Source organism: Sinocyclocheilus rhinocerous, unplaced genomic scaffold (genome assembly GCF_001515625.1).
Source record: "Sinocyclocheilus rhinocerous isolate Xijiao unplaced genomic scaffold, SAMN03320098_v1.1 scaffold4467, whole genome shotgun sequence".
In the NCBI taxonomy this organism is placed as follows: Eukaryota; Metazoa; Chordata; class Actinopteri; order Cypriniformes; family Cyprinidae; genus Sinocyclocheilus; species Sinocyclocheilus rhinocerous.
The window spans coordinates 140,267-151,236 of NW_015656161.1; the positions used below are offsets into that span (position 1 = coordinate 140,267).

At 35.7% G+C, this 10,970-nt stretch overlaps 1 protein-coding gene across 1 annotated transcript in view; it reads right to left on the bottom strand.

Moving 5' to 3' along the window:
* The window catches only part of LOC107719680 (dymeclin-like), a 72,405-nt gene that overhangs the window by 34,183 nt on the left and 27,252 nt on the right, over positions 1-10,970 (bottom strand). Inside the window, exons 9-13 of the mRNA XM_016527160.1 lie at positions 10,534-10,719; positions 10,268-10,446; positions 9,153-9,278; positions 7,606-7,719; positions 7,204-7,298 (exon numbers count right to left, since the gene is read on the bottom strand). Of these exons, the coding sequence (XP_016382646.1) occupies positions 7,204-7,298; positions 7,606-7,719; positions 9,153-9,278; positions 10,268-10,446; positions 10,534-10,719 (700 nt within the window). The remainder of the gene's footprint in view (positions 1-7,203; positions 7,299-7,605; positions 7,720-9,152; positions 9,279-10,267; positions 10,447-10,533; positions 10,720-10,970) is intronic.

Below are 10,970 nucleotides of genomic sequence, written 5' to 3' on the forward strand. Positions count from 1 at the left end.
TATTGAAAAGTAAATTTTTAATTTTACGCAAAATGCGATATCCACTGAGTTATTCTGTCATGTTTTCTCCCTTTTTTTCCAAACCACGACAAACGCCAGTTTCCCTTTTCTGCAGAATGCGATATATCCGCTCAACCAATCACAGCGCACCATTCCACGCACTATAGACAGTAATGGCGGCGCTTTGAATACACCCGCTTATCCTAGTTTTCCTCATCTATTTTGTACTTTGTGATCAACAAACAAACTTAGGGCTGCTCGATAAATCGCTTGTGATTGTCATGCGCATCACGTCAGTAAAGCCGGTTCTGTGATTAATAGTAAATCTCCATCACGTGCTTTCAGATGGAGCGGCATTTAATACATTTAATACACAGAGCCATAGATCACTGCTATATCGCGTTCATAATCGCAGATGAGTCACATACGATTATGAACGCAATACTGCGTAGCTTGTCAGTGTAAGTGTTTTTATTTATGCCATTAATGTTTTTGTTAATACAGCGTATAACACTAGTCAACTAAATGAATGTAACATGGCAAAAATGAATGCACTTTTGGAAGTTGAATGGAAGGGAAATGTCATTTTGGACTTGATTTTCTTTATATTAGCGCTGTTTTGGACGGATTGTTTGAATGCATTCGCTTACTGGATCATTGGACTGAAAACTTTCCCGGAGTTTAGCGGCTTAAAATGATCTGATCGCAAGCAGAGAAGCAAAATTGGGTTAAAGGGTTAAAAATAGAAATTGTGCTTCAGTAATTTTGCGTTAAATTATTTTAACTCGTTAAGGATTGTCAAATTAATCACATGCGTTAACGTTGACAGCCCTAATATATATGTATGTATGTATGTATGTATGTATATGTGTGTGTGTGTGTGTTTGTGTGTATATATATATATACACACATACATTCTATCTATCTATCTATCTATCTATCTCTTTTTAAGTCTAGGTTGGGTGTTTTACTGTTGCAAAAACACTTTAGATGTTGAATAACTCCTTTAGATATCCAAACTTATAAAGTCAGAGAATGACAACATTTTGGCATCTTAAGGAAACTCTGAAATTTAGAGTCTCTCTCTCTCTCTCTCTGTGTGTGTGTGTGTGTGTGTGTTTCTCATCTTATCCTGTGGTTTGCTCTTTTATGGGCAACGGCCATTCCAGCATCAACATCCCATGACACACAATGAACAAGAAATACAACCACACACACACACACACTCTGATCTGTGTGGTCCAAGTCCAACTCATCTAATGCAGAACTGGCCTCATAACTCTAAATACTTCCTGTCCGCACAGGAAGCAGAATCCTCCAGGCAGCCTGGAGCTATTAAAGTCTTTCAATACCGAACTTTTACAGACACAGAGGCTTCAAAGAGAAACACACAGTGTTCTTACTCATTTCTGAAGCAGCTGGGTGCTATCGACACCCACCACAGGAAACGCATAAACATAAGACGGAAGTTTCTCATCTTATCCTGTGGTTTGCTCTTTTATGGGCAACGGCCATTCCAGCATCAACATCCCATGACACACAATGAACAAGAAATACAACCACACACACACACACACTCTGATCTGTGTGGTCCAAGTCCAACTCATCTAATGCAGAACTGGCCTCATAACTCTAAATACTTCCTGTCCGCACAGGAAGCAGAATCCTCCAGGCAGCCTGGAGCTATTAAAGTCTTTCAATACCGAACTTTTACAGACACAGAGGCTTCAAAGAGAAACACACAGTGTTCTTACTCATTTCTGAAGCAGCTGGGTGCTATCGACACCCACCACAGGAAACGCATAAACATAAGACGGAAAAACAATATCCTTAAAACCGCTCTCAATGGAACGGACTGCGGTAATACCAGCAACTTGTTCGTTTAGGACAAAACATGCATTCATACTTTGAAGACGACCTTTCAGTGAGCAAAGAAGAACTTCTACAATAACACCTAATGTATTGCTTTGACTATTAGAGGGAGAGAAGAAAAAGATCGTCAAAACTGACAGGACTGCTTTAAAATAAATCCAGCATAAAATCATGAACATAATCAAGTGGTTACTTGAACACAATTTGGTAACCAAGAGCTCCTCAAAAACAAAACAACTAATCAACATATAATAATAGACAAAAAAACAGTAAAAAGAAAAGACATTAAAAATAGCAAATCATATTTCTTTTCTTTTTGGGCTGAACAGAATAAACTATTTAATATAACAGAAAACTTAACACATACTGTGAAAAAATGATCTTTTCATAAATAATTTGTTTGCTAAAAAGATTTGCACAATTTCTGTCTGAAAAATCTTCTTTTGAAGAGTATAATGCATTATGGTGGCATATTTTGGCATATGGCATACTTCATGCAATTTGCTGTTGTTTAATCTATTACATTAAAATATTATCTCCATTATGAATAATGTGTATTATAATCTAATAAATCAGAGTTAATATTGTTAACTAAAACCAAAACTATTACAAACATTTCTGTTAATTGAAATAGAGCTGAAATTAAGTCAAATCTAATATACTTATAGATGATTATAGATATCTAAAAATAATACAAAACATTTTTGTAGCTTGAAATAAACTTGAACTGAAATAAAATCAAATTAAAAAACTTGTTTTATTTGATATTGATGTACTAAAAGTGAAATAAATATAATAAAAACTATATACATTTTAAAAATACTAATAAAAATTACATGCAGTTTGGTGTTCTTTAATGTATTATACATTAAAGTGTAATATCCATTATGGATATAAAAACATAAAATGAATCATAATGTGTATTATAAGGGGTTGTGAATAAGGATTATTATTGTTAACTATTAAAACACTTCTGATATTTGAAATAAAGCTGAAATTAAATAATATCTAGATATTAATTAAATGAACATTTGTTAAAAGGTTAAAATAGTAAAATGACTTACTAGTAAAAAATTAAAACTGAACTAAAAACAACTGAAACAAAAATAAATTCAACCTAAATAGTAATATAAAAAAATTATGAAAATGAAAAAAGCACTTAACAAAAATACAAAAATTAAACTTAAAAAAAAAGAAGAAAATATATATATTTTTTCAAAATATCAATAAAAACTACAACAGTACAAAAATAATACTATGAATCAATTATAGTGCATGAAGGACTCCTTTATAATGAATTTTATATACAGTACATAACAGAATGTGTTACCATATCACTAATAAAACAACATAAGCTTTCTTCATTATCTATAAATTGCCTAAAGGCAGTTTTAACAACAAACCCGACCACAGAACGTGGTATTTACACCATCATGAGCGTCTGGTTTGCTTTAAAAGCGTGTAAGGTCATAGGAAATAATGCCTGATGATTGACATTAGCCCATGCAGCAGAACTGCAGCTCCACCCGTAAATAAAATCGGAGAAAATAGCATAATTATTCAATTTAGCCACCATAAACACTGACCTTTGCCTACTCGCAAAACTGTCGCTTGGCACGCACAGCCATGCTAACTTATGGGCTAACCGCTAACACCGCCAGTGCCCCACAGCTCTACAAAACAGCTTTAAAAGGAAGTTCTGCGCTGCCACTATAATGTACAATTACTGCGCTTGGCCCCGCGTTCCCCCGTCATTAGCAGAGCATTTATGTAAACGGTACGTGTTGCTACCGCGGGTGAGGATTATCTCCAGCCGCCAACAGCACACGAGCCGCTGCCAATACCCCTGCCCTCCGCCAAGCACGCTGAAGGAGAAGGAACAAAATAAATTAAATGCTGACACTGCTGGAGAAAATATGGCTGACATTTCAGAAGAAAGTGCCATAATGCTGTTTTAGTGCTACGTTTTTCTCTTGGCAGGATCGTGCGCTTCCTAATGAGGTAAAATGAAGAGAGAGAGTTCAGTGCGACTGAGGGTTTGACTGCGCGTCAAGAACTAGTTATTATTTAGATCCTCTTCCATAACGTTTGATTGTGCCGCCACTGAAATTATGTTTCAGCTGAGCTGTGGGTTTGTGATGTATGTGAACTGAAAGAACTCAGCACAGCTTTAAAAGATTCACAAATGATTCTATTGAGCGGCTCTTTTTAATTAATTCCCGGGAAAGACGAAGACTGTTGAATCCGTCCAAATTACTAAAAGAATCATTAATGGAAACATTAGGAAACCAGAATTCAAATCAGAACAACAAACTCACAGAACAACCTAGTTCAATTCACAAATGACTCTTCTGAATCGGTCTTTTAATAAATTGGCCAAAAGAACCAAACCAGCCTCAATCTCATATTATCATTCTGAATCGGTCTAAATTACTAAAAGAATCAATCAGGAAACCAGAATCGGAATCTGAACAACAAACAGCCTAGTCTGAATCACGAATGACTCTTTTGAGCAGTTCATGAAATGGTCAAAGACTAAGAAAAGAACCAAATCAGTCTCAATTTCACATGTTATCATTCTGAATCAGTTTAAAGTACTAAAGAATCGATAATGGAATTAAGAAACTAGAATCTAAAACAGAACAACAAACTCACAGAACAACAGTCCAATTCACAAATAACTTTTAAGCAATTCTTGTTAATCAGTTGGACAAAAGACCAAGTCTCAATTTCAAATGTTAGTGGTTTGAATCATTCTAAATAACTAAAAAAAATTAATGATGAAAACATTAAAGGGGTCATATGATGCAATTTCAATTGTTCCTTTCTCTTTGGAGTGTTACAAGCTCTTGGTGCATAAAGAAGATCTGTAAAGTTGCAAAGACTAAAGTCTCAAATCCAAAGAGATATTCTTTATAAAAGTTAAGAGTCAGCCACGCCTACCTAAAACGGCTCGTTCTAACACGCCCCCACATACCTACGTCACTATTTGGGCGGCCTTATGCAACTCTTCCCACATCTTCACGTAAAGAAAGAAGGCGTAACTTTTATTCTCGCTGTAGTATTGTTGCCGCCGCCGCCATGTCGTGAAGGCGCTGTGTGCTTCGTTGTGAAAGCAAAACTACTTTGTTTGGTCTTCCAAAAGAGGACGATATCCGCTTCGTCATGCCTGGAGCTGATCCGTGCTGGTCGCTGAGGAAATACTTCAACTTCGCGCTGTCGATCGCCGGATTGGCTTTCACCGTGGACGAAGCGGAGTCCAGCCCGGGGTCGTCACATGTGGTTGCCGCAGGCATCACAATATGGTAAGGGACGTACATTTTCGTCACACGCTTGAGGAATTCGGCCAATCACAACGCACTGGATAGCTGGCCAATCTGAGCACACCTCGCTTTTCAGACCGATGAGCTTTGTAAAAATCGCCGTGTTTCAGAAAGGCGGGGCATAGAGGAGAAACAATAAAGTACAGTATGTGGAAAATAATGTGTTTTTTTAACCTTAAACCGCATAAACACATTTCATTACACCAAATACACAAAATAATGTTCTTTTTAGCAACATCATATGACCCCTTTAAGATATCAGAATTTAAATTACAACAACAAACTTACAGAACATCCTATTCTGATTCACAGATGACTCTTTTGAGTGGTTCTTTAAAGAATTGGTCAAAAGACTGTCTCGATCTCATGTTATTGGTTTGAATCGGTCTGAAGTAGTAAAAGACCAGTATTGAAATCAGAAGAACCAATAAACAGTACAACCCTACTCTACTTCACGAATGACTCTTTTGAGTGGTTCCTTTAAATAAATTGGTCAAAAGACACAGAAAAAAGCTAAATCAGTCTCGTTAGTGGTTTTAATTGGTCTGAATAACTTGAAAAACAATCATTGATGAAAATGCAAAGAAACCAGAATCTAATTCAGAACAACGAACACACAGAACAACCTAGTTCAATTCACAAATGACTCTTTTGAGCAGTTCTTTTTCCATGAGTTTGTCAAAAGACTCGGAAAAGAACCAAATTTAAAGATTAAGGAAAACTTTGCTAAACCTCCTTTGAGCTGCGTTTGCTCTGTTCCAGATGAAGTCATGGCAAAATCTGGGCAACAGAAACCAAAACATAAACATAGTAACATGCATTTCACAATGACAAAACAATAAATACGGCGATGAATCAAAACACATTATTTTACTCAACTAAAGCCACTGACTCTGCCAGAGGACGTGTTTTTTTATGCTGTTGTTTACAATGTGGCACGATGTTTTCATGTTATATAAAAGGATGTGTGATATTATTCAGGAAACAAAAGCCTCGCAAATGTCCAACCAATCCGACCGTTGATTGTCAGCGGCCTTGAAAACAGCCTGCGCGGCTCAGTTTCAGTGCATCTGAGGTGACCGGGGTGTTTTGCTACCAAAGTCAACAAACATTTCATTCACTTTAATTCAGTGTGTGTGTATCACAATCATCATGCAATGAAACGCGATCTGTTTGTGTTCATCAGTGGATAAATGGAAGTGTTAGAAAGCGATTGTCTGTTCTCTAACAGTTGCTCACCTTCCTGATCTCAAACAAGATCCAGTTTCTGGACCCATGCAAATAAGCCCATCTGTGATGCTGGACGGCGGCCTGACGGCACATTTACTCAACATGGACACAAACAGACTCACCTGATAACAGCAGTAGCCTCTAACACTCACACCCACTCATAAACAACATATTTACTGACAAGTTATGATTTTTATCAAATGTACAATTATTTTTCTTATTAAAATTGTACATTTTTAAAGGGGGACAAATGTAGATTACATTGATTTGTGCGTTACACAAAAAAGAATATATATATAAAATTAAAAATAAAATATTTTAATAAAATATTTGTTCAATTGATTGAATTGATCAAAAGACAAAAAGAAAAAAGAAAACAATCAACCTAAATCTCAGATGTTAATGGTTTGAAGCAGCTTAAAGTACTACAAAAATCATTACTGGAATTATTAAGAAATTTAAAATAAATTCCTAAATTAAAATTCAATAAAAAATTAATTAATCAGTTATTAAAATGAATTTTAAAAAAATATTAAGGATGACTAAATCAGAACAAAAAACATACAGAACAAAATATTACTTATTACTTTATTATTATTACTAATATTACAAAATCTTACATTTTAATTATGTGTGCGTACGTATATATACACACACACACAGTATATAAAAAATACATATATAACATTGTTAAATATTATTATATAACAAATTATAAAACTATATATTAAAGATAACTATATATTAAGATCAACTAACCAGTTGTTGGTTGACTAACCTTATTATTCGTTGGGCGGCGTACTGGTGTAGGTTACGAAACTGGGCCGACATGTTGGCTAGGGCAGCCAGGCAGTTCGTGTGGAGGTATTTATCCTGAAGCAGGGGAAATCAATAAAACCATGCATAAATAATTTGTGTTGTTTCTTCTCGCAGGGCAAAACAGAATGAAATGGCTCCATTATACTTTGAATATAAAAACCCGCTCTGTTCATTGGACTCCCTGGAATGAATATGTTCACAGATCTAATATAAAACTTCAGCAATCTTGTAAAACTCGTGAGCTGGTTGCTGTGAATCTTGCTGTTGCATAATAAATCTGAATGTGCCCATGGCCAAAGATCTGGATATTTATGGAGCTTCGCGTCTACATGACTGTTTTTGTCACTGGTTCTGGTCTCACCCTGGTCCGTGTCATGTTGAACTGGATGGTCCGAATCACAACCAGGATCAACAGGCTGCCCAGAGAGATCTCCGTTAGAACGCGCTCCGTATACCATGAGATGTTCTTCAATATCTGAGAGAGAGAAAACAACAATAACTAACAATAAAAACATGAGTCGTTGCTCTATTTAAAGGGTGATGATAAATTTGATAAAAAGGGTCATCCAAGATGTAGATGAGTTTGTTTCTTCATCAGATTTGGAGAAATGTAGCATTCCATCACTTGCTCAGCAATGGATCCTCTGCAGTGAATGGGTGCCGTCAGAATGAGAGTCCAAACAGCTGATAAAAACATCACAATAATCCACACCACTCCAGTCCACCAGTTAATGTCTTGAGAAACCACACAAACACGCAGCTTTTGGCTTCTCAAGATGTTAACTGATGGACTGGAGTGCTGTGGATTACTTGTGGATTATTGTGATGTTTTTATCAGCTGTTTGGACTCTCATTCTGACGGCACCCATTCACTGCAGAGGATCCATTGCTGAGCAAGTGATGGAATGCTACATTTCTCCAAATCTGATGAAGAAACAAATTCATCTACATCTTGGATGACCTGAGGGTGAGAATTTTCAGCAAATCTTCATTTTTGGATGAACTATTCCTTTAAATATTCGATTTGATAGCGCCATCTTCATATGCACGCCTGAGTATCTGTGTGGGAGAAGACATCACATCTGCAGATGATATTTTTAACACAGTCATTGAATTCATTTGTGTCGCACTTTAAGAACACCAACAGAGTTTGAATAAAACTGTGAGAGATGTACATAAAGAGATGGATGGAGTACAAAAGGTCTGACTTTATCAGAGTCTGAAGAGTAAATTGTTTAAAAGCTATTTAACATTAATGTTCATCTACCAGGTCAATCTGAATTTCAAAGATCTTGCACTTATTTTAGATGCAAATAACTCATGTAACTAACAAAAACCACAGATTAAGCTAATATTAAAAAAATGTAAATAGTATTAAAACAAAAGCCAGTTTGAAAACACTCTTGGTCAAATTTGGTCTTTGTTATTGAGTTGTTGGAGCAAAATGTGCACCGCTGTAATTGTCTGCAAACCACAACCTTTAAACAATTGATGATGTATATTCTGAACTAACAGTGTCTGTGTGTGAGTTTTGATGAAAAACATTAGAACATCTGATGCATTGAAACAAAAATCGACATATAAATGTGCAAACACGTCTGCATGCATATCACTGTTATTTTCATACAGATCTATAAACATAACCTCAATGGAAAACCAACCGCAAACACAATCTGTCCTGCATCAGTTACACAAATATACTGAGAGAACACACACACAGACTCGTGTCATGTCGGTCTCATTCCCAGCCTGGAATGACAGATCTGGAATCAGTTCCAGACTCTAACCTCTATCTAAGCACATATTCACACACACTGAAACCACTACAGGCTTCTCAGATGAAGTTTTCAAAGCAGATTCTTTATGTTTTAATCTGATTTCTGATCGGGATTATGTGTGTGACCTCACCACTTCATGTATGGAGCGGTTGAAGGTGTCGTCCTCCGTGAGGATGAGGAGAATGATGAGGGCCATGTACACATGATGAGAGTTTCTCTCCTCGACATGATACAAGATCTCAAGAATCGGCAACACCTACAGAGACAGAAAGACAAAATACTTTACTATTGTACAAAAAACAAAAAAAAACTAGTGGTCAACTGATGTTGATATTTGATGTATTTGTTTATTTATAGATATGAAATCACACTATTTCATTAAAACACATTTAAAACTACAAGCATAACAATTGCTGAATTTAAATTTACATTTATTTGACATATTTATTAAATTATATATAATTTAAAAATTAATATTAAAAAATATTTGAAACAACTGTAAAATAAAAAATAAAAATAAATAACATTTAAATAAAATCTGTAAAATAAAAAATGAAAATAAATGACATTTAAATCGTTTAAAAATCTGTAAAATAAACATCTTTAAAATAAAAAACAATCAGAAAATAAAGAAAATATAATTAAAATAAAAAAATACATTTTTATTTTTCTGTAAAATAAACAGATTTATATTTTAGATGGCAACTTTTTTATTCTGTATAGAAACTGTTAAAAAATGAATAAAAAGGAAATAAACACTGTAACCAACATTGCAGTCATATCAATCTATCATTTTTTTTTTTTTTCAAATAAAGTTTGCGCTAATTTTACATACAGTACACAGTGAATATGACATGAATATGACAGTGGCAAACTGCGCAGTGTAGTTTGAAATCAAAGTTTTAAAATTTCAATCAGCGAAAAAATAGATGAGAAAATATTATAGCGTTTGCCTTAATATTACTAACAACAGAAAAGCAAATGTTATAATACTTATTCGTTTCCTTTTTTGTTTAATAGTTCTAATAATGTATGATCTTCTGACACATGGGCCAAACAGAAAAATGTAATGGCCAATGATTAAAAACGCCAAATATCAACCCACTAAAAAAACCACATCCCCGTCTAAGAAGTCCTGCCCACAATGAATGATTGACAGCAGCTGCTGCATTTGAATGAATGCATGCGTTCTGTAAGCACTATGAAATGCATATGCACAGGTGCTGAATGTGCGCGTGATCTCACCAGGTTCTCCATGTCCGTGCGGGACAGTATGTATGTCCTCATGTTGCTGTTCTGGTGCAGTAGCGTGTAGAGCAGTAACGTCACCTGGTCTGATTTCTGCTGCTCGCACAGCGCTGTGTACAGACTGTTAAAGTTGATCTGAAACGTGTGAGGCTGAGGAGACGGGATGGACGAGGAATCTGAAACACACACAGTAGCACTTTCAGTGAAATTAATTCCATTAATTGAGCTAAAATCACCAACAAACTGGGGCCACTCTGGTTCACCTTGAGTGTTTTTGAAGCAGGTAACAGCCTGGCGGTAGGGGTTCGGAGTGTCCGGGCTGTCGGTCAGATTGGCCAGAACCAGCAGTAATAGCAGACTCTGATTGGACAGCGGGAGAGGGTTCTGATCTTGCTCCGCCCCCGGCCTGCTGCCGACTCCGCCTAATGTGAACACGCTCCACAACCCACCTGAATAACACAGAAACCAATTACATCTGTTGGAAAATTATCAACATGGAGTGACGTTAATTAATGGTGATAAAGGAAAAGGTCACGTCAAGCATTTATGACATTTATGACTCACATTATCATTGACATTAATTCCTGCACTGAGATCTGAGATACAAACATGAATATTCCTAAGGGAATATTTTCAGTTTTCATTTAGATTTTTGTTTTAGTAATTTTGTTATGTGCTTCTGTCATTTTTTTATTGATAT